The sequence below is a fragment of the Cibotium barometz genome, chromosome 48 (assembly GCF_041138505.1).
Source record: "Cibotium barometz isolate CiBa-2024 chromosome 48, ASM4113850v1, whole genome shotgun sequence".
Taxonomy (NCBI): domain Eukaryota; kingdom Viridiplantae; phylum Streptophyta; class Polypodiopsida; order Cyatheales; family Cibotiaceae; genus Cibotium; species Cibotium barometz.
In genome coordinates, this window is record NC_141093.1 from 24,855,288 (window position 1) to 24,880,724 (window position 25,437).

At 43.4% G+C, this 25,437-nt stretch overlaps 1 protein-coding gene across 1 annotated transcript in view; it reads right to left on the reverse strand.

Moving 5' to 3' along the window:
- The window catches only part of LOC147610990 (uncharacterized), a 40,004-nt gene extending 20,011 nt beyond the window's left edge, over positions 1-19,993 (reverse strand). The window contains exons 1-4 of the mRNA XM_086785633.1: positions 19,646-19,993; positions 17,407-17,478; positions 16,206-16,295; positions 16,047-16,089 (exon numbers count right to left, since the gene is read on the reverse strand). Of these exons, the coding sequence (XP_086641759.1) occupies positions 16,047-16,089; positions 16,206-16,295; positions 17,407-17,478; positions 19,646-19,795 (355 nt within the window). The 5' untranslated portion in view covers positions 19,796-19,993. The remainder of the gene's footprint in view (positions 1-16,046; positions 16,090-16,205; positions 16,296-17,406; positions 17,479-19,645) is intronic.
- Positions 19,994-25,437: the final 5,444 nt, after the last annotated feature.

Genomic DNA, 25,437 nt, shown 5'->3' on the forward strand with positions numbered 1-25,437 from the left:
CATATGACAATTCCTACATGTGGGCCAGATTCCAGAGATGAGAACAATTTTTTTTATGAAGTAATGTGCTTACTAGCACCACTGTCAAAGTACCAAGCATCCGATTCTACCACTAATATGCATACATCATGAACATAAGAGTTATAACTGCAATGTGCAGTCCATGTCCAATCATCTTGAGCAAAACTTGCAGATTCCTTCTTCTCTACGCTTGGTGCAAATGCATCAACCAGTCATGCCCGATTCTTTCTTTTTCTCCTTCTCTAGCCTTTTCTTGCACTCATTTATGTAGTACCCTGATTTCCTGCAATCGTGACACTCGCCCTTCTTTTTAGGTTTATCACCTTCTTTCTCTGCATCCTTACCTAAGGATTCTAATTTTGGCGTATAGCCACCATGCGAAGAAGCTTTACCTTTGCCTTTCTGACTGGCAACAAAAGCTTGGTCACCAACTCGCATAACAGATCTGTTTTGCCTAGACTGCTCTTCTTGCAAGAGTACTGAAACCAACTCCTAGTGTGAGGGAAAAAGTGCCACCGCATCACTATCATATAATGCTACACATTCCACCATATTATGCTTTTGCAAAAGCATCAAACTCCTGAAATTTACATACATGTCATAATTCAGCTACCTTCATTTCAAAGTGAACCTGTGGATACAATTTGAAACTCTTTCTTAGGATCCTTGATAAGACACTTCTCACCCACAAACTCCATATGCATACCCGCTTGGCAATAGAAGACACTAACACTAAGTTCTTCTTTATGTGTGGCACATGTAACACATCATTCATGCAACTCTGCTTCCCATTGGCCAATACCAAAGACACCTTGCCTATACCTTTAACAAGGTATCTTGAGTGATCTGCACAAGGGACACTCCGATGACCTAAAACAAATTGCATAGAGCTGAAAACATTGTTGGAATGAAATCTCGCCCTCCCGCGTTCTCAAGTTGCCACATGTAAGAGATGACGACCAACAAGATAATCAACACAAGAGCAAAGGGATTGAGGGAGTACAAGAGTAGTGGAAAGCATAAATTCACTATAGACATAGGTTCTTTTTATAGGAGAGACCCCTTTACATATTCTAAAGCATATGCTAAATATGATGCCACCACATATGCTAAATATGATGCTACCACATATGCCAAATATGATGCGTTGTTCCCACACAGAAGGCTTATATATTCTAGTGGTTGTTCACACACATTGGAACCACTTTATTTATAGCCTACATACAGTGCTAGTTTGCTCAACCACCTAGCACTTGTTTATTCCCACATTAATCGCTATTAATATTTAACAGTGTACCTAGTTTATCCCACAGTGGGAACAGGTCTAAATGACCCTTGTATATAGGGCTTAATACCTTGGCCTCCCCTCATCCCCCAGTTGCCTCACGGGATGTTCACGTAGGGGGGCACGGCCGGTTGTTGGCCTCCCTCTACTTGCGTGCTTCTGTTTGCGTCCACATGCTAGTACGCTTTCATGGTATCAGAGCCTTGTTAGGCTCCTACCCTGCCTTCTTCATGGCGTCGGCCTTCGCTTCCAAGGGGGGTGTTCTCACGTTGCCACGTGTACTTGGTTTATCCAACACTATTGCTTGCATCCACATGTCGATACGCTTTCAAACATCACTCCTAGATGTTATGTGCGCGTAGCACCACTATCTATGTACCAAATAGGAGAACTCTTCTCAGAAGCACTGAGATACATCACTAGATACAGAAGCATCACTATTGACCTCTTGCCTGGTCAAAAACACCCAATCATCATCCACAAGGTTGGCTAGCGGATGAGGGCTGGCCACCGGTAGCAATGCTTGGCTATGCACTAGTGCCACCCCTGTGGCCGGCAACGGCAAACTCTGAAGCAGCAACGGGCTCTGACTCGTGGTGCTCCACAAACTATAGCTTGGCAAGGAGAACTAACAACTCTGATACCAAATGTTGACTAGATGCCTAGAGTACAAACACACAACTAGTGGGGAGAGAGAGATGATGACCGACAAGATAATCAACACAAGGGCAAAGGGATTGAGGGAGAACAAAAGTAGTGGAAAGCATAAATTCATTACAAACATAGGTCCTTTTTATAGGCGAGACCCCTTTACATATTCTAAAGCATATGCTAAATATGCTTTGGAATGATTCTTTTATATAGGGCTTAATAGCCCTTGGCCTCCCCTCATCCCCCACCTTTACCGTGGCCTCACGGGATGTTCGGGTAGGGAGGGGAGGCCGGTTGTTGACCTCCGCATGCTATGCCTCTGCTTGCACGTGCGTGCTACTGCTTGCATCCACATGCTGGTACGCTTTCAAACATCACTCCTAGATGTTACCACATTCCTTACCAATATCCTTCTTCTTGTGCATTGTTGGAGTATGCACAGGCGGAAGCGTGAACAATGAAAGAGAGAGAAAGAGACAAGGAGAGAGAGCGATTGCAGACAAGATCACCTTGATTGATTAGCAAAAAAGCTTACAATGGTAATAGCCACCAGATGGGCGCTACAATATGTGCTTGAGGATGATTACAAGAGTGATGAGAGGAGACCTTTATAAAGGAGGCCATGAAGCTGGCCAATTGGCATCATGAACCTAGCCAACTAGCATAAATCAACCACGACTAGTAAAACATGAGAAAAATACATGTGTGCCAATAAAAGGGCAAGTTCCCACACAAAGAGATGCACAAAATTCTAACACCCCCTCTACAGCTTATAGTGTGCAAAAAATCTAAAGAAGATAAGCTGAAGAAGATGCAACCATGGACACTCTTGTAGGCATATGCTCACTTATGGTAGTGCTATGTGTGAACAGGGCTTAACCAAGGGCACTTTTTCCCATGTGGTTTTTCCCCTTGGACATCAAGTGTGAAAGGACACTATAATATTTTGTACTTCTATATTATATGGATGTGGCACACATGCAAGGGTTGACTTGCATTTTGTGGATACCACACTTTTGGCTCTCTCTCTCTCTCTCTCTCTCTCTCTCTCTCTCTCTCTCTCTCTCTCTCTCTCTCTCTCTCATTTCTGTGTGTGAGCTTCTCTACCTTGCACCTAACCCTAATGTGCAGGTTTGTGTGTGTGAGTGTGTGAGTCCAACACCCAACATTTGGTATCAGAGCTGGGAGCTGGGAGCTGGCCCTGATATTCTGCTGCTGGAAAAATTCCTGCGAAATTCCGTCACCACTATGGTTTTCCGTCGCCGTTGTGTTTCCGTCCGTCGCCGCTGTGTTTCCGTCCGTCGGAGCTCAGCCGTCCGGCCGCCAGAGACGGGCGGCACTAGTGGGGAGCCCACCACCTCCGCCCAGCCTCCCGAGCAGCACCTCCTCTGCAACACAACCCTCGCCGTCAGCGGTCAATCCGGTCGCCAAGACGCACGTCGGCGTGCTGCTCCCGTCAGGCCTTCGAAGCGGCCGCCCACCGCCGACATGCCCTCTCCTGTTCCATCCCGGCCTGCACCTCGCCTACCACTTGCCATCGACGTGTTCCTTTCTCGCCTGAACGTACCCGCTCCTCCGTCCGTCTCCTCCGCACGCAGCTCGCGCCGTCTGCTCCGTCCTGTGCCTCTGTCCGCGCCCAGCACTCCCTACGCCCTCCGTGCTCGCCTTGCTCTGAGCGCCCGACTCCGCCTGCCTTGTCGCCTCTGCTGTTCGCACCAGGCGCCTAGCTCGCCACCTGCCCAGCTACAATTTCTACCCGTCGGCTGCCCACAGCCATCGTAACGGCTCCCGCCTGCTCGACAAGCCGACTCCAACGCTGTTTCTGCTTCCGACTTCAGCGCCCGTTACCTGCAGCTCCTCCACACTCTGCACAAATCTTGCTGCCCCGTTCAAACACCCGCCTGCAGCTCGTTGAGGCTCCACCTGCAACGACTCCACCTACTGTGCTTCCGTACTTCCCAACTGTGCTTCCGTACTTCATAAGGTGGTGGATTCAGGCAAATTGGGGGATTTCTCAATTTCAGGACAAATTGATAAAATTGGGCATGTTGCTTTGCCTACAATTTGGGGGTTTTTGAAATTGAGGTCAAAATCAGCAAATTGAACCTCTCATTTGCAAAAATTTGGGGCTTTTGTGAAAATTGGCCAATTAGATGCACATTGAAGCAATTGGAGTGCATAAAAATTGGGGATTTTCTGATTGGAGCATGTAATTGGGCATTACAGCTGCGATTTGTCGCGTATGTATACACATTGGGTGTAATTGGACAATTTGGTGCAGGTTTACACTTGCTTTGGTTTGCAGGCATACATTTGCACAGGACATTTGGTTGCCTGGCAGTGCACATTGGTGCTTGGTTTGCTTGCAGATATATTTTGTTGACATGGCACAGAATGCTACAGATGTATTTGGTGTGCTCACCCAGGAGGACAAGCTGGATGGATCTAACTACTCCCTCTGGAGTTTCATGATCCGTAATTTGCTGGTAGCCAAAGGGCTTTGGGGCATCGTGTGTGGTGATGACACACGCCCACTTACCATACAGCCAGCCATGCCTCAAAGGGGAGGTGCTCAAAGAGCTCCTGATGTAGATCCTGCTCCCACACAAGAGCAGAAGAGATGGGACTCTAGAGATGCACAGGCCATGTCATTGATAGCCCTTTCAGTGAAAAGGACTATTATTCCGCACATTCGTTCATGCAAGACATCGAAGCTTGCATGGGACACATTGGAAGCAATGTATCAGGCACGCAACGAGGCAAGAGTTGCCTACTTGAAGAGGCAATTGGATCTTCTTTCTATGGATGAGGGTGACTCCATGGCAGATCATCTCACCAAAGTGAAAGATTTGCAGGAACAATTGCTCTCAACATTGATGAGGTTATCCAAACAGATGGTCACCAACACTCTTCATTCTTTACCGCCTTCCTACTTGGGCTTTCACACCTCTCAACCTCTCAATGAGAGGAGGTGGTGATCCCGTCACTTTTGAAGAGCTCGTGGGTTTACTCTTGCAGGAAGAGCAAACAAGAGCAAACTTATCGAGCAACCGTGGTGGAGAAAAGGCATTTACAGCCAAGGATAAGGGTAAAGCAAAGAGCTTTAGGCATGGGGGACAACAATCTAGCAAGGCTGGTCATGGACAGCCCTCTTCTAGTGGTGAAAAGTCTGACAAAGGGGATGCAAACAAGCCCAAAAAGAAGGGCAAATGTCACTACTGCCATAAGCCTGGACACTACATCAGTGAATGTAGGAAGCGGATTGCAAAAGAGAAAAAGAGAGAAGCAGGCAATGCAGTAGCAGACTCTTCGAATGACAAAGCACAGCAATCAGCTAATGTAATCCAGGAAGAGTACACTTTTTTGGTCACATGCACTAGTGACACACCAAGTGCTTCAGACACTGATATGTCTTGCATTGCATCTGACAGACAGAATGCATCATGGTATTTTGATAGTGGTGCTTCGAGCCACATCACTTCATGCAAAGATGTATTTCAGCACTTGGTTTATGCTTCAAATGGCCGCACTGTATCATGTGCAGATCATACCACATATCCATTAAAGGGAATTGGTAATGTCATACTTATTGCAGCCAATGGTGCCAATATATGTATGAAAAATGTATTGTATGTTCCAAGAATAAAGAAAAATCTGCTCTCCGTCTCAGCCATAAACGACCAAGGTTTAAAGGTTGAATTTGAAGATGGGAAGTGTTTGGTAAAAGACCCATCAAAGGGTTATGAAATAGTCACTTCTGGAACACGATACAAAGGCTTGTATAGGCTGGACAGCTATGACAAGCGCACTTATGATGTAAATACAGTGGCTGCCCACGCTCCTGCTATGCATGATGCAGAGCTATGGCATGCTCGTTATGGGCATGTAAATTTTCAGAGTTTGATGCTTTTGCAGAAGCATCATATGGTTGATAATATGCCGCCTCTTGAGTCTCCACCAAGACATGTATGTGAGGGGTGTATTTTGGGAAAGATGCAACGAAAACCATTCCCCAAAGATGGAGCTGTTAGAGCTGAAAGTAAATTACAGCTCATACATAGTGATGTATGTGGTCCAATGCGGACACCATCCATAGGGGGGCATCTTTACTTCGTCACATTCATTGATGACTACTCTAGGTTTGCTTGGGCTTACCCTTTGAAAGCAAAAGCAGATGTGTTTACATGCTTTCGACACTTTGTAGCAATGGCTGAAAATATGTGTGCATGTAAAGTCCAAACACTCCGCTCAGATAGAGGTGGAGAATACATGTCAAATGCATTCAAGGATTATATGCTTCAAAAGGGCATCAAACACCAATGTACTGTGCCTTATACACCGCAGCAGAATGGTGTAGCTGAAAGGAAAAATAGATCTCTCATGGAGATGGCAAGATGCATGGTGAAAGCACAAAAGTTGCCTCACAAATTTTGGATGGAAGCTATAATGTGTACAACTCATGTGTTGAACAGGTGTCCAACAAAAGCTTTGAAAACCATAACACCATTTGAGGCTTGGTATAGCCGAAAGCCAACAGTGGATTATATGCGTACATTTGGGTGTTAGGCATATGCACATGTGCCAGAACAACTCCGAACAAAGCTTGATGACAAAGCAATTAAATGCATTTTTGTGGGCTACAGCAATGAAAGCAAAGGATACCGTCTTTATAATCCAACTACACGAAGGATTTTTGTGAGTAGAGATGTGGTATTTGCTGAAAATTCAGAACAGCCCATGGTCAGCTTGTATAAAAGCAATGATACAGGCTTACAGGACATGTTTGATGGACTTTTACCCATTGCAATTAGGGGGGATTCAGATCAGCCAGCCCCTACACAAGAAAATCCACATGTAGAACATGTGGACCAGCCAGCCATTCAGCCCCCTTCTATGGAAGCAGTGGAAGATCTTGTCAGGGAAGAGCAAACAGCCGTAGACACAGCCAAGTCAGTGCCAAGATGGTTGCTGAAAACTTTGCAAGAAAGCAAACTTGCAGCTCCACTCACAGGTAGAACAAGGGCTAGTTCCAGCCATGCTTTGAATGTACATCGTGGGGAGTCTGCATTCGCAATGGGTGGTCTCTTTGATTCAGAAGAGCCTTCTTCTTATGAAGAAGCACATGAGAATGAGCATTGGTTGCAAGCTATGCAAGCTGAAATTTCTTCTATCATGAAGAACAATACATGGGATCTTGTGGAATTGCCTAAAGGCAAGCATGTAATTGGAACAAAGTGGGTGTACAAAGTCAAAAGAAAGTCTGATGGTACTATTGACAGGTACAAAGCAAGACTTGTGGCTAAAGGCTACTCCCAGAAAAAGGGAATAGATTATGAAGAGACTTTTGCTCCTACTTCGAGAATGACCACAATAAGATCAGTGATTGCATTGGCTGCCCATAAAGGATGGAAAGTGCATCAATTGGACATCAAAACGGCATTCTTAAATGGGGATTTATAGGAGGAAGTATATGTAAATCAGCCCATTGGTTTTGTAGTTCCTGGTGAGGAACATAAAGTATGCAGGTTGCACAAAGCATTGTATGGATTAAAGCAAGCTCCAAGAGCTTGGTATGATTAGATACATGCTCATCTAACCAGCCAAGGTTATGAGAATAGTCCAGCTGAAAGCACATTGTATGTGAAGAAAACCGATGCCGATATTCTCATAGTCATCTTGTATGTAGATGACATGCTCATTACAGGTACAAGCAAAGCACAAATTTCAGATTTCAAAGCTGATTTGAAAGCTGAATTTGATATGTCAGATTTGGGGCCTTTATACTACTATCTCGGCATACAGTTTATGCATACAGATGATGGCATTGTTATGCAGCAAACTAAGTACATAAAAAGTTTGCTAAAAAGGTTTCACATGGATGAATGTAAGCCCATTTCTACTCCGGTAGAACCAGGTGTACGGCTTACTATGCATGATATTGGAGAGCCTTTTGAGGCCAGCATTTACAACCAGGCAGTGGGATGCCTCATGCACGAGGCCAGACATATCTTTTGGGGTGTCTTTGTTGAGCAAATTCATGCACAGCCCAGGCACAAAGCATTGGCAAGCAGTCAAACGCATCTTTCGTTATCTTAAGGGTACCCTGGATCTTGGTTTGTTCTATCCCAGGGGGGACAGCTTGCAGCTTTATGCATACAGTGATTCAGATTGGGCTGGTGATTATGACACCAGGCAATCCACCAGTGGGAATTGTTTTTTTCTTGGCAGTTCATGCATATCTTGGTTGAGTAAAAAGCAACCCACTGTTGCTACATCTACTTGTGAGGCTAAGTACAGGGCAGTCTTTACAGCTACAGTAGATTGTGTATGATTGAGGAGACTATTGGCTGATCTTCGTGAGTGTCAGCAGACACCCACCACCATTCTCACTGATAGCCAGAGTGCTATGGCCATGGCACGAAATCCAGTATTTCATGCACGTACCAAGCACATAGAGATTCATTATCACTATGTCAGAGAGAGGCTACATGCAGGGGAGATCAGTTTATCTTATTGCCCTACACAGGATAATGTTGCAGATCTATTCACAAAGGCTTTACCTCGAGAAAAGTTTGAAGCTTTCCGCAAAGCTTTGGGCTTACTCTCATACAGAGAGTGATCTGCTACCTTGTACAGGTTCAAACTTCCACTACAGGGGGGATTTGTAGGCATATGCTCACTTATGGTAGTGCTATGTGTGCTCACTTATGGTAGTGCTATGTGTGAACAGGACTTATGTAAACCGGCCTTCAGAAACCAAAGGGCGGTGGAACAAACACTCGCACATAAAACACTTCAACACCATTGAGGACCTAGAAAAAGGAAAACAAACAGGGGGAGCTAGAGTGCTCCTGCAAATAGTACACGGACACCGATTGGCCCCAAATCGTAGTGGCGCCCCTTGCGGTATTTCTTGAATTGATTATAAGAGCTTTGATTACAATATAAGGCTGGGAACTCAGCCGTCACAGTAGAACCCTTGAAGCCTGCAAAGAACCTGCATCTAGCTTCTTGTCCACTCGGCATCCACAAACAAGTCCAGCAATTGTTCGCATCGAAAGACTCTCTCATATTGAGTCTGCATACAGAAGCTTTCTCCCATGATCAAGGCTGCCACAACCATCCATAGCCTCTCACACTATGAACAGCATCACACCCTGACACATCCAGTGTTTCTGCATCACAACACAGACTCCCAAACTGTCTCTCAAAAGAGAACTCGTATCACAGCACAGCATACCATACAGTTGACACACCTCTACAAACCCTCTCTACCTTCCAAGGGTACTATCCATCTCTGTCATGGATTCCCTGTCCCCTGTCTAATCAGTAGCAAGGCTGTACCAAGCATGTGTCCATTCCTGTACCCTCTGCCTGCATGTGACCTATCTCTTGGAGAAACCCAAATACATGTCTCTTCGAGAAAACCTACGACCTGTTTCCACATGAAACCCTTAGGCCTGTTTCCCTTTGAAGCTTCTGTCCTGTTTCCATACATCTAGTTACCTGTTCCCTCATGAAACATCTGGCAACATAGAGATGCCCATAGCTGTAGGTCCCTCTGTTCCTTTCTAGCAGGAAGAAAGCAATCTGCTCCATGAGCATGCAGCCATGCGAGCTTGCATCACTCCCATGCCAAGAAACATATTCAAGTGAATTGTACTTGCAGCCAAAAACCCAAGCACATAGCTGAATTTGCAACCAAACAAAAACAGCCCATAAACTGTCCCAAAACAGTCCCAAATCCAAAGTAAAGAGAAACTGAAAGTTCCATCAGATGAACGCCATCAACATGATGTCTATGTTCATGGAAATCCAGTCTCTGTCCACCTTTGTGTCAAGAGAAACCAGCCCTTGTCTACTCTTCAGCAGAGAGGGAGAGAGAGAGAGAGAGAAAGAGAGAGAAAGCAATACTGGCTGTCCCCACATGTACGCCCTTGTTTCTCCTGCAGTCCCCTCTTTCCAAGAGAACCTCTCATGCCCTGTACAGTCCAGCACCTCTGCAGTCCATCCACGTGGAGTCTATGCAGACAGTCTCTTTGCGCCAGCTTTTCACCAGGAAGGGGAACAGATCTACGCTCTGTTCAGCCCCTGCCCGACTGTCTTCTCCTCCACGCAGCCGACCTGTACCTGCAGTCCAGCCCTCCGCTTTTTGCACCAAGAAAAAGATAGAAAAGCGCCTGCAGCCATGCGCTTTTTCTCCTATCAAAAGGTGCCCTGAAAACTGCCCAAGCAACACACAGTCCAGCCTCCTGTGTGCTGCGCCTGAAATACAGCCCACCTGTTGGCAAGGAAAAGAGAGAGAGAGCACGCCCAACTCTGTGCGCCTGCAGTCCTGCAGCCGCCCGCAAGAAACGCAGCCCTGCAGCCCCTGCCTGTATGCGCCTCTTTTTCAGGAAACTCTCCACGCACAGCAACCTGTATGCGCCTGTCTTCTGTCCTGTCCGTACAGCTGTCCGTACAGTCGTACAGACCTGCAAGCAATCCCCTGTGCGCAGCCAGCATGCAGTCCAGTTCTACGCAGCCACCCCAAAAAGCACATGCACCTCATCTAGGGGTAGGCGCCTCTTTTACCTGATAGCCCTCCTTTTCCCCAAAAAGCACACGTGGCCCCCAAATAGCATAAGGGCCACGTCGTTCTTTAATGAAGGGCTTTAAAAATGATTTTAAAGGTTTTTAAACCTTTTAAGCTAAAATTTCTTTGCCCCCCTTTCACACATGGGGTTGTCCACACATGGGCTCCCTTTTTGACTCCAACCTGATGCCATTCACACTGTCCACCATGTCCCCGTGCACACCTGCATATTGTCCAGAGAAAAACTCAGGGTCGTAACATACCCCCCTCTTGAAAAATGGCAAGCGTCCTCGATTGCACTCAATGGCACAGTAAAGCATCTCATGAGCAAAGACACCCCATATGGCAAAAACAATGGCCTTCCAATGCATCTGGGTGATAAAACAGTCATCCTGCACAATGAGCCACACTGTCCTCTTGCTTGTTCCTTCAGAACCTACAGCAAAACTCTAAAACCAAATGGAAACACATTAACTGTGTTAGCCAAAAACAAAACCATGCATCATTCTACATATGACAAACATATGCATGACACACATATGCATTCGCAAACAATATGCTCCTCAAAATGCTCTACCTACTCCAAAGTAACAGTCTAAGGGCTGCTCGCAAGCCTTACGCCCATGGGCATCCCGCAGGACCCACGACTGAAGGTAAAACATGAGCATATGCAAGCACTCAATGCATCCAAACACTACATCTACCAAGTACTTTCCCACATATGTCTCATGGCCATCCCGCAGGAGTTACACCCAATGGTGCATCCATGAACATAATAAAGCACTTGATGTATCATACCAACATACATGCAGCACATGACACAATGCAGAGTATTTCCCAATGTATTCTCAGTGGTACCAGGATCCAATGGCACCAGAATACAAAAATACCTCTATCTCAAAAAGTGTATGCATACATGCACAAACAAAGTTCGATCCATATTTCCATGAACCAAACCAACTCTAGGACTGCTCGCAAGACTTATGCCCTCCATAGAGTTATCCATAGTTGCAGTTAGAGTTCCAGGTGCGCGCGACTGTGAACCATACCCAACTTTTCCATCATCTGTGACTAGTACACAATATCATAGAAGACCCATAAGCAGCTGTACTGTCATCCTCAGTACCTTCGGGTGAATACAAAGATGTCACCAAGCGACTCCTAGATAACTGTCTGTAACAACAAGGGAGCGGAGGTGCTACCCCCCTCTTGAGCATCAGGCAATGCTCCAGACCTATGCTCTGTTGAACCTGAATGAGCCGTAACAACAGTCGACTCCAACTCATAGGCATCAAGATAAAGCTGCAACTCCTGAGGTGAATCTGCTAAGTCACCCTCCTCCATCCACTTCGCATCCATCAGTGAACCTCCTCCATCCACTTCGTATCCATCAGTGAACAGCTCTTGAACTTCACAGGATAGCGACGAGAAACTTTACCTGTACCTTTCTTTCCTTATGTGCCAGTATATGCTCAGGAATAAGAACCTCGTCAAATTCCTCCACTTCCATCTGAGCCTCATCTGATACATCCTCAGGCACCCAAAACCTGCTTGCACTCCAACCAAGTGGTAAGCACAAGTCCTCGATGAAGCATAGTAGATCACCACTAACATAGAAAGAAACTGTCTTCCGAACCCGAGAAGCCTCTATGAAGATACCACCGGTGACAAACTGTCGAAAGCCATAGCCTTCAACGCATCTCCTGCACCATAACACTTCAACTGCTTCTTGTTCCTGGCCGACTACTTCTTGTCCTTGGTGTCTTTTCTCCTGAGCTTCATCTTCAGCTCTTGCTCTTCACCTCATATAGGCAAAGACACAAAATCCTGCACTGTGTCCTGCACTTCCTTTTCACTTTCCTCATGTTGAAGCTTTTGATGTGACTCTCATGAGACAACCACGAGCTTGCCCCCTTAGGAAAGTTGGCGATTGTCCCAACCAAAGCAACCACGGACTCGCCCACTTGAGAAAGTCGACGATGCGTCCCGGCAAACAGAACCTTGTAAACCGGCCTTCAGAAACCAAAGGGCGGTGGAACAAACACTCGCACATAAAACACTTCAACACCATTGAGGACCTAGAAAAAGGAAAACAAACAGGGGGAGCTAGAGTGCTCCTGCAAATAGTACACGGACACCGATTGGCCCCAAATCGCAGTGGCGCCCCTTGCGGTATTTCTTTAATTGATTATAAGAGCTTTGATTACAATATAAGGCTGGGAACTCAGCCGTCACAGTAGAACCCTTGAAGCCTGCAAAGAACCTGCATCTGGCTTCTTGTCCACTCGGCATCCACAAACAAGTCCAGCCATTGTTCGCATCGAAAGACTCTCTCATATTGAGTCTGCATACAGAAGCTTTCTCCCATGATCAAGGCTGCCACAACCATCCATAGCCTCTCACACTATGAACAGCATCACACCCTGACACATCCAGTGTTTCTGCATCACAACACAGACTCCCAAACTGTCTCTCAAAAGAGAACTCGTATCACAGCACAGCATACCATACAGTTGACACACCTCTACAAACCCTCTCTACCTTCCAAGGGTACTATCCATCTCTGTCATGGATTCCCTGTCCCCTGTCTAATCAGTAGCAAGGCTGTACCAAGCATGTGTCCATTCCTGTACCCTCTGCCTGCATGTGACCTATCTCTTGGAGAAACCCAAATACATGTCTCTTCGAGAAAACCTACGACCTGTTTCCACATGAAACCCTTAGGCCTGTTTCCCTTTGAAGCTTCTGTCCTGTTTCCATACATCTAGTTACCTGTTCCCTCATGAAACATCTGGCAACATAGAGATGCCCATAGCTGTAGGTCCCTCTGTTCCTTTCTAGCAGGAAGAAAGCAATCTGCTCCATGAGCATGCAGCCATGCGAGCTTGCATCACTCCCATGCCAAGAAACATATTCAAGTGAATTGTACTTGCAGCCAAAAACCCAAGCACATAGCTGAATTTGCAACCAAACAAAAACAGCCCATAAACTGTCCCAAAACAGTCCCAAATCCAAAGTAAAGAGAAACTGAAAGTTCCATCAGATGAACGCCATCAACATGATGTCTATGTTCATGGAAATCCAGTCTCTGTCCACCTTTGTGTCAAGAGAAACCAGCCCTTGTCTACTCTTCAGCAGAGAGGGAGAGAGAGAGAGAGAGAAAGAGAGAGAAAGCAATACTGGCTGTCCCCACATGTACGCCCTTGTTTCTCCTGCAGTCCCCTCTTTCCAAGAGAACCTCTCATGCCCTGTACAGTCCAGCACCTCTGCAGTCCATCCACGTGGAGTCTATGCAGACAGTCTCTTTGCGCCAGCTTTTCACCAGGAAGGGGAACAGATCTACGCTCTGTTCAGCCCCTGCCCGACTGTCTTCTCCTCCACGCAGCCGACCTGTACCTGCAGTCCAGCCCTCCGCTTTTTGCACCAAGAAAAAGATAGAAAAGCGCCTGCAGCCATGCGCTTTTTCTCCTATCAAAAGGTGCCCTGAAAACTGCCCAAGCAACACACAGTCCAGCCTCCTGTGTGCTGCGCCTGAAATACAGCCCACCTGTTGGCAAGGAAAAGAGAGAGAGAGCACGCCCAACTCTGTGCGCCTGCAGTCCTGCAGCCGCCCGCAAGAAACGCAGCCCTGCAGCCCCTGCCTGTATGCGCCTCTTTTTCAGGAAACTCTCCACGCACAGCAACCTGTATGCGCCTGTCTTCTGTCCTGTCCGTACAGCTGTCCGTACAGTCGTACAGACCTGCAAGCAATCCCCTGTGCGCAGCCAGCATGCAGTCCAGTTCTACGCAGCCACCCCAAAAAGCACATGCACCTCATCTAGGGGTAGGCGCCTCTTTTACCTGATAGCCCTCCTTTTCCCCAAAAAGCACACGTGGCCCCCAAATAGCATAAGGGCCACGTCTTTCTTTAATGAAGGGCTTTAAAAATGATTTTAAAGGTTTTTAAACCTTTTAAGCTAAAATTTCTTTGCCCCCCTTTCACACATGGGGTTGTCCACACATGGGCTCCCTTTTTGACTCCAACCTGATGCCATTCACACTGTCCACCATGTCCCCGTGCACACCTGCATATTGTCCAGAGAAAAACTCAGGGTCGTAACAGCTTAACCAAGGGCACTTTTTCCCATGTGGTTTTTTCCCTTGGACATCAAGTGTGAAAGGACACTCTAACATATAATATTTTGTACTTCTATATTTTATGGATGTGGCACACATGCAAGGTTGACTTGCATTTTGTGGATACCACACTTTTGGCTCTCTCTCTCTCTCTCTCTCTCATTTCTGTGTGTGAGCTTCTCTACCTTCCGAATTCCCACACCAATGTACAGTGAACTCAAAGTATACAAAATGATGAGCTGTTGGACAAACCACGCACATAATCTTCCACGCATACAACATTGGTATCAAAGCATTCAAGCTTTGCCACTAAGCATAGGTCCCAAGGAGGTGCATAGATTCATCAGAAGAATGCAATAGGGTAGTACATGTAGTGGTCTGCAACAACAAGCGAAGCTCGAAGAAAGAACTCTCTGACAATAGGTAGTCAGAACCAACACATCATTAAGCTCTCAGATCAGTTCCAAAGGCCTAGCAACAGACATGATTAGTTCCAACAGGTGACCCACCGTTGTGTTAAGGGAAAGGGATAGCATGCATGGGGACAACAGTGGAACAGATGCTCAGTTCTTCAGCAAGACTTGGAAGCGAAGATCAGAAGTGGAAGTTGTTCACACAAAAATATCAAAGTCAAAGTAGAAGGTTAAGGTCAATAGTCCAGGAAGGAAGGATGACAATGTGTATACCCTGTCATCAAGTTTAGCACGAGGGGATGTCACGTGCATGCCCGTGCCATGGCTAATCTCCAGCATTAACATCATAATCCCTGATTAATATAGCAATTAGGACAGCATTTAGAGCATCATCACGAGCATCATTACCATCATCAGTAGCATCATCACCATCAGCACCATCATCATCACCGGATTTTAACTTCAACATTACCATCATGGAAGGGCATGGAACCCTATCGGCAGCCAGTAACCATAAATCAGCAGCCAGCATGGAGCACAGCTAGGCAAGCGGCCAAGCGCCAGAATGAAGGGCATCAGGTGTGGGCAAAACCTTGAGTAAAGAGCAGCATTTATGAGGACCTTTTAGGGTTATTTGTCCAAGCAACAGGCCAACAGCATTCAAGACTGGCCAACCAGCTCCCTTCCACATATATATAAGCAAAGGCATCATTTGCAGCAGACACAGTCAATCATTCATCATTCTAAGAAGTAGTATTCAGTAACTAGCATGTAGAAGGGGCCAAAGGGCTCCCCTTTGGAGCTGACCAAGGACCTAAGTTATGTACAAGAATTACAATCACCTTTTGTACCATATTAAATACAGAAAACCTGACACCAACTCTCTCTCTCTTCTTCTCTCTCCTCTATCTTAATCATAAACAGAGAACTTATCATAACTAAAAATCGAGCCTAAGTGTTTTTAAAGTGTATACTCTCTTCTTACCATTTAAAAAGAAAGCCCTTGTTTCAGAATGTGAAGCTACGCACTGCAATTTTCCCAAAAAAAAAAAACAAAGACCTTAAACAATGTTTATTCTGAAAAATGGCTCATATACAATTATGAAAAGTATATATCCCCACCCCCAAAAGGTGAACCACCTACTTGCAAAAGGGCTAAGGCATTACAGACACGATTTGATGCTCCTGCAGTTAGTGTTGGTGGTGACAACATGGGATAGATAGATACTATTTCCTGCATCAAAAAAGTAACAAGACACCCTTGATGAAACAAATAACAAACAGTCTTCAAAACTACACTAACCTAGCTGATCCAAAAACACAATTATAATCTTCCACTTAGCTATTCAGTACAAAATAATAAGTCACATATTCAAGATTTGGGACTGAATATGGGACATTTACTTAAGGCTTAGTAAATGCCATCTGCAATTCGAGTGAGAGTATCCCTATATAGATATTACATACATTGTATGTATGTATGTCCTTTATGTTTGACGGACTTTACTAGAAAGATATTTTAACCATACTCCACCCAAAGGTTCAAAACTCAAGCACATTCTTTATGACTCCTTGTAATAGAAAGGGGGGTGAGTCACTCTCAAACATCTCATTCCCAGCACTTTTCCTTCAACCCTTCACAATTCTGACCACCGACCCACATAGGAGCCTACAGCCAGTGGTGCCTGACCGCATTACACAAAGCTTTCAACAATTCAAGGTTTGTTGTTCCTCTACTCTTGTACATTTTCACAATGATTAAATTGGTGCATTACACATAGGAGCCTACAGCCAGCGGTGCCTGACCGCATTACACAAAGCTTTCAACAATTCAAGGTTTGTTGTTATCACAATAATTCTGACCACATTACACATAGGAGCCTACAGCCAGTGGTGCCTGACCGCATTACACAAAGCTTTCAACAATTCAAGGTTTGTTGTTCCTCTACTCTTGTACATTTTCACAATAATTAAATTGGTGCTTTGATGTTGATAGGGCTTCTGCACATTAGCCCATGTGCTAGGCCCCATGTTAAGTTTTTCATCTCATACCCACCCAAACATGTGCAGTGTATTCATTATCTTCTCTTAAAAAATGCTACCCATTTAATAAATGAGTAGAGATTGAATTAAAAAATGTTCCCAAGAAATACTAAGCGTATTAAAGTTTCACCTGCAAAAAATCTGCAAGAATTGCAAGACTAAAAGGTTGTCGCAACACTATGTTTTAGATATGCCTCAGAAAGCAGCAGTAGATCAAGCAACTCCTTCGAGAGTATTACACACATCTGTCACATCTGAATTTTCCATACCAGAATCATTAAGGTTTTGATGGTTGTTCTCACCTGCAGTAATGCTGAGATTGTTCCACAAGAGTGCCATAACATTGGAGCAAGGTCCTGAAACAGTTCACGTTTCTGCACACAGCAGTATTGTTCAATGTTAAAAGTTGAAGGGATCATAGTTTCTGTCACAAATATGTGATATAGAGAAACCATAAACGACCATTTTTGACAAGAGAGTTGTCATTGAACAAACATGAGTTCTCTCTCTCTCTCTCTCTCTCTCTCTCTCTCTCTCTCTCTCTCTCCCCATTGTTCAGCATACTATGAGATTCGAGAGCACTATCATTGTTAGCTCAAGAAAGGGTTTGGTCCTTTCCGGAGTCATTGAGCATGACTCATGAGAACCAGAAATGTGTGGCCCTCTTATGTGCATGAAGTTCGTAGGCATAGGGAGCATAGTTACCACGGAACGGGAACGTTCCGGGGACGTCGTATGCTAGAACGGGAGCGGGAACGGGAACGGGAACGGGAGCGGATCGGGAACGTCGCGGAACGCCATGTCATATGACATGTCAGCATATGACACAAAAAAATGTAACTTTTTGTATACGGATAGCCAAATATGCTTCCTAATATTTGCTCCCCCAAGACATGAACATACATTTCTGCAAGCAAAACACACCCCCCCCCCAAAAAAAAAAAAAAAATGGCGGAACGTTCCGGCGTTCCGGGAACGTGCCTTCGCCCGGAACGGCGTTCCAGCAGCGTTCCAGGAAGGCGGAACGACGTTCCGTGGTAACTATGATAGGGAGCCACTCTTGAAAAAGCACAATTGAATGAGAAAGGGCAGCAACCAAGCATTCCTTACTTCTTTCTCTCCAAGATTGGTCAAAGTAGATTGAGGGAGCCCCATGACACGCACCCACACAACCCTCACTCGGAGCTCAAATCAGGCTCCCAACCATAGGGGACTTCTCTCAAGACATCTTGGAGACTTGTGGTATCTGGCAGACCCAGGATACCGAAGATCACAAACCACGTAGTCATCCAGCGCAGATCACGATTGTCAATATGTTCTATGGACACATGGAATGTTTACCCTCTAGGCCCTCAAAAGATAAGATCCTTTGCCGACTTTGTAACCCTGTTGTAACATGCTAACGAACAACAGAAAACTTAATGATGAGATTAACGCAATTAATTACAGACTATCGCAAAGCTGATTGTCAAACACAGTAGAGAAGAGAGCGATATGCCCTAATCTACTTTATATTCCATTCCATTATGCATGAATATGTACAATGAATTGCAATATGGTAAATGCTAACCCTGATGATGATTATGATGGCACTTGCTGACGTAAGCTTGTGGTATGTCGTGGAACAACATGCTACCCTCCATCTCCAACCTCGCTTTTCAGTGAATGCCTGACTTGACCATGACTCTAAGCCCTATCACTCTGTTTATAATCTCCTATCCGCTGGCTGGTTGGCTACCAACTCTCCTTTATTGATACAAATAAATAATAATAAGATTGGGTCCACATTTGGCTGTTCATTGAGCGCTTGGACCAAATACAATGAAAGGCTGAAAAGAACCAAAATTGGCCAAGACCCAGCCATGAACACGCCCTCTAAATTGAGTCAATGGTATGGACATGTCCACGTCACGCTGCCGGAAGGGTGAGCACACGACACCTCCTCCGCTACACTTGGAGCAAGGGTGCACATGATGCTCCTTTTCTCCAACATTGTGTCGGTCCGACTGTGAGTTCAACCTCCAACATGATGTCTTCGCCACTGCCTCCTCAAGAACTGTGGGCATCGAAACTGGTCCCTTTGCCTCTGGATGCTCCGCTGGCATGGTAGACTCCATAGAAACCTTGGAAACTGCTGAAGCAGTCAGCTCATGTTGAAACTACACCAGCTAGGTGCGTCCATCTCATAGACCCTTCAGGTCTTTTGTAGATGTTAGAAACGTCTCTCTCTCTCTCTCTCTCTCTCTCTCTCTCTCTCTCTCTCTCTCTACAGCCATAGCCAAACAAACAGCAAAAACATCCCTGCACCTACAAACAGTAGTGTGATAGAAGGACCGATCTCTATATTTAGTGGCACTATAAAGCAATAGGCCTCCAGTGCATGCCACGCGCACACGATCACACACACACAGACAGCCACACGTACCGAATGCCGACTGTACGGCAATTATATTTATATTCACAGACAAAACACATGTGCATGTTGCATCCCTGATAAACGGACAGAGCTCATGTACGGAGGAAACGGAGTGGGGAGCTAACCTTGGAGAGATCAAGGAGGGCGTTCTCTCGCTGTTCAGGAATAATAAGCTCCAACACCAACTGCTCCGCGCTAGCCATTCTACGCTCCTTGCTGCTGTTCCCGCTCTGTAGCAGAGTTTTTGACATGCGGTCGATGGAAGACGAGTGCATCACAACATCAGTCCATGATACCAAACTCTGTGCCCGTCTTACACTGCAGCTGTTTCAGACCCGACGCAGCAAAAATAGCAACAGCAACAGGTGCAGCAACGAAAATAGAATTCAAAAAATTATGTCTATAAAAAAAGGGCCAGAATTAAGTAAACCTGGCTGAGATTTTAAGGAGAATTAAGTAAAACTGGCTGAGGGCTGAGATTTTAAGTAGCCCTTATTTTGAGGAATGATTTTTCATATATTTTCGTTATAAAACTGGCATACAGTAGAGATTTGGGAACCAAAAAACCAGACAGATTTATGAGTTGTCCTTATTTTGATTGGTTGAAAAATGTGTACCAAGTAGGATGGTTCAAAGCTTCTCATTCCCACACCACAAGATGTAGCAAAGTTTAAGAAACCCAACTAATTTTGGCATAGTTGAGTTATAACTTGGCCAATTTCCAGGGAGGCCCACAAAACTGCTTTGTGCGAACACACCCCCCCCAAAAAAAAAAACTCCTTTGAGAGAGACCTCTCCTCATAGCATACTCCTTCACATAGGGTCACCCTTGGCCCATCTACACTAGCCCCTCTCATGAGTGCACGAGAGAGAGAGAGAGAGAGAGAGAGTATTGTGAGTGAAGAGGAAGAAAGAGCAAATCTTGGACAATCGAAGAGAGGTGAAGAGAATCGCAAGAGATGGGATCATGCATGCCAAACCTACCATTCATGGTAGATTTGAGCATATTTTATTCCTAAAATAATGCAATTCTCTAACCTTTAAAAAGTAAACAAATGTTTTTTTTTAACAAGTACTGTAACCTACCATATTTTATTCCTAAAATAATGCAGCCATGTAACCTTTAAAAAGTAAAATATTTTTTTATGATGGGATATTCCACTATAACTAATCAATTTCAACATTTGGGGTGCTTATTTGGAAGACCTTGTCAATTTGATGATCATCCATGTGAAGGGAAACTCGTGAGTGAAAGAAGCAAATAAAAGGCACCTTTGTTGTGAAAAATAGACCTGCCATGTTAGAGGGGTGGGTTCCTTTATAAGAGGGGAAGCTTCAATAAGGTATACCTATTTGCCTGACAAAGAATAATGTTTGCAACCTTTTTAAGCAAGCACAAGATGCAATTTGAAGTCTTCAAAAGAAAGACTCTAAGTGAAAAAGGCTCAACACAAAAATCATAAAGGTCATTAACTAGTCATAGGACATATAAGTTATAAATTTCAACGTCCTCTAAAATATTCTCAAAATTCTTTGCACTGCAATAAAGCATGAAGGCATACTTTTTTTATTATTACATAATATTATAAAAGAACACTGCAAACATGTACTTCTCTACATGTAAAAAATAAAAAAGAGTTCTATATGGAAGTAAAGGGGTCAAAGGTGGACTTAATAATGCTTAAGATGCAATCAAGTATGTGCAACATCACTAGGTCCTAAGCATGGCCAATAATAGGCATTGTAGAGTGCCTCGTAAATGTGGGTTCACATGGACACACTCAAGATGTCCCTTGTACCAACCATTTTTCCTATGTTGGAGCAAAATTTTTACAACTATGGTTTTTGTAAACAAGGTTTTTTACAAATTTTGTTGATTGATTGGTTAATGATTGTGCCCTAGTATATACTCTATGGTCTTGTTAATGAATGGTTGTCAACCATTTGCGCACTGATGCATGCACGAATAGTAATAATTCGACAAGCATTTAGGAAAATTTTGAATAACTATGAGATGTGTATGATTATCTGTATAGAACTATGAAAGATCATATCTTGTGTCCCTCTCCTAATCTTACATTTGCCTCATTGTCCCTTAACCTTGTGTAACATACATTTTCAAGCAGATTTAGAAGGATTTAAATCCCATTTAAACCCTGAACATTTTTTCAATTGGAGGTTATAATTTAACAACAATGGCCTCTCTAATTTGCTTACATTTCTGTATTGATGATCAAGTTCTTTTTAGAAGTAGAAAAATGATCATCAAAATGTTATATATGCTCACCACAGTGAAATAACTTTGAGAGATGTCAGAAGCTTTGTGCGAGAGCCTATGGATTGATGGGAGGCTATATCCAAAAGACCCTTTTACAAACTCCACAGTCTCGAATATGGCATCTCTACTTAACTATGTTGGAGATAGCTATATTGGGCTCTAAGGATATACACATCAATTGGGAGCAACAAGCAATGTTCTTAAATTATAAAGAGATTTGTTTGAGAAGGAGAACTTCTATTTGAAGCAAACCATGGAGTAGTGTGTACAGAAGCTATTAAACAACAAGGAAACCATTCTAAGGCTTGAAAAACAAAGGGATAAATTAAGACTTAAGACCTCATTAGGTCTACGTAGATGACCAAAAAAAAACTTAGGGATATTGAGCAAATGAAGCTAGGGTGTGGTGGCATCAAGAAGAGAATACATGAAATCAAGTAATAATGATTGATTGTTGTTATCGAAATATTTTTATAAACTTCAATCATTATTGCATAGATTAATTTGTTCATTTTAATTTGACATTAGATCATTGTTGCACCCTGATAAAGAATCAACAATAGAACCTTCTGGTGCACATTTTAGTCTTCTTTTAGATCGCCAATATGCAGAAGTAATGATGAAGGAAAAGAAATATAAGAAGGTTGCAGAAAAGCATATTAAAAGCTTTATTAAAAGAATGAACTCAATCCACAAGACATCCAGTCAATACTTGATGAGGTGAGTATATCACACAAAGAGTACTTAGCCATTTATAAGACTTTGTAGGACAAAATGAAGGGTTTTAGTATGAAAGGGTTATTATTGCCAAATCCTTCTTTAGTAAAAAAAAATGTGCGGACAAGTAAATGAAGAGGTATTACAAGCATTGGGAATCCCATTTCACATTGAAGACACGTATGCTGCGCCAAGAGGAGATGTGGTATACAATAGATACAAAAAAAAAAGACTTGGAGGCCTTGCAATTGTATGCTATTCAATTTTTTGAAGTTACTCCTAAAGAATGTGATGGTGTCCTCAAATTTGTCCTAAAGCTTGATGAGTGTCAATTTGTGAAGGAAATAAAGTTAGAAAGGGTTACCATCACATTGATGAATAGAGCACTTGATCTATCTGTTAAAAACAATATATTCTCCTTGATCCTAGATGGTTTAGTGTTCAGTCCAAAAACAATATATTATCCTTGATCCTTTGATGTAAATTTTATTAGAGATCAGTTTGTGAAAAGCTATAACAAGAAATGAATGATGCATTCTTCTGGTTTTCATGTGTTGCATGTAGACTTAGAGAATTTTGATATTCTGCATTGGGTTTTTCATAAGACATCTATACCCGAGATCATCAACGAGTAGAGAAATGGCAAAATTTTGGATGTGCATATGGCAGGTGATCTTCAAACTTTGTACAATGTGTCAAAGACGACCAATTCAAAAAAGTCCCTACATATATTGGATGTGTAGTGCAAAGGTGTTTGATAAGAGGTATTGGAAGAAGACACTGGATAGACACTTGAAAGACCCAGAATTCCAAGCCAGTTCTCGATATTCCATTGTCAAGAGTCCACATTTGTATAATGCATGCTCTTTGTAGAATCATTGAAAAACTCTTGTTTTTTATATATATATTTCTCATTGACTTTACAACCCAATACAACAAAGGTCAAATCCATCAAGGCACTAGAGAAAGTTCTATTAGACATCAGCTTGCATGGTGGACATGTAAAGATTGAACAAGATGAAAAAAGGTCTAAGGATGGGAAGGATGTACCTAAGAAACCTTCCATTGGGGGTGTTAAAACAAGAAGGTTTCTGTCTCCACTAACACCACAAGATAATCCTTGTCATAGAAGAAGACTGTTGGATATGCTCCCTCACATGCACACATGAACATCCTCTTGGTAGAGTTCAATCTCAAAGGTTATTGAGGCATTAGTCTTGGCCCTTTTTACTCTTGTAATAAGCTATGGTAGACACACCTACATCCGCTTGCATTGGAGATATTCTCGGATCACTAATCAAGCAAGAGGTGGAGATAATCAAGGAGATAATGAAGGAGAGGATTATGGCAATTATTAGTACCTAATCATCATTAGCTCTAAGCTAATCCATGTACCTCATCCTATTTAAAGAGGCATCGAATCAATGCAATATACACTCTATTTTGCTCATATGCAGTGTTATTATGCTGTCATAATATTATGAGCCCCTTGATTAAAAATTGGTATTAGAGCCTCTTCGAGTGAGCTTGCGCATTCTCTCATCAAAGTTACTTCGACTAAGCTGTGTATTTTCTTCTTCCTCCACTTGGCTCTCATGGAGATGGCGAGACCCACAATTGTTCCTTTTTGTTGCTTCCGACACATGGCTGGTCAGTCGATTCCTAAGCTAAGCCAGTTCATTTGCCCGTTACTGCTAGTTCTTTGTTTTTCTTTGGCTTCCTTACTATGCCTTAAGCCTTTAATTAAGGCTTTGTGTAAAGCCTTTCCATAAGGCTTATAAGTCTTAGTAATAAGGCTTATTAAAAATCAAAAAATTCTTCGTCAGCTCTGCCCATTTCAGCTCAGCCCTACTCAACCAGGTCTACAACAACAAAATTCCAGGTTTGAAGTTGAATTCCATTGAATACTCTTTGAATTACTGTTGATATGACCAGCTCATGTCAGAATTTAGAAGATTCTAAAGACATCGTACAAATTTCATTTGACTCTCAGAAGCTTCTGTAAATTAGCCAGCTAAGTCACAACAAATCAGAATTTCATCTGACTCAGAAGCTTTTGTAAATCAACCAGCTAAGTCACAGTTAATCAACGATAGTTTAAGCCTAGGAAAAGAGTGGTTTCCCAAGAAACACAACTTTGGATTAAAAAATCAAAATCAAGGCTTGATGGAAAACCATGGTATTTTGACTATGCCAAATATATTGGTTTAAGTGATTTCCTTGCAAATAAATATGCATTTCTATGGAACTGGAGTGGATAACTAATCTTTTTTTAAACTCAATTTCCTTGTACAAGGCATTAGACACTGCTTGAAGAGAGTCTCTCAAGTAAGACCTTGCCATCATGTCTAAAACCTTACAGTTAGAGAGATTTAGTGGGGAAAATTTCCTACTTGGCAGACTAGGCACAAGTTTACCCTTCAAAACAAAGATTTGTGGAAAGTAATTACTACATTTGAAAATGGTAAACCTACCACACAAGGGAAGGAAAAGCATAATGGGAAATCTATGACACTAAGGCACTTGCTATTTTAGCACTTGGGCTTGGTGATCAATATTTGCATTATATTTCAAACATAGAGTCAGTTAAAGCAGCATGGGAAACTCTCAATAGACTCTTTGGTGCTAGTGGAAAGAATTCAAAGATAAATCTGAAGTTACAAATCTTTAGGCTCACTATGAAGACTGGAGACTCATTTCCCAATCATCTTAATAAGATGAAAAGTCTCCTTGCACAACTAGTAGATATCAAGGGACCTGCCAATGATGAAGATACAATAACTTTATTACTAAAATATGCTTGAAGAATATGATAATATTGTTACTACACTTTTGAATGTTTCGGATCTAAAATTCAAGGCGTGGAGTCCTCTCTTATGGGAGAATATAAAAAGAAACAACTACGACATGAAGCTTATGAAG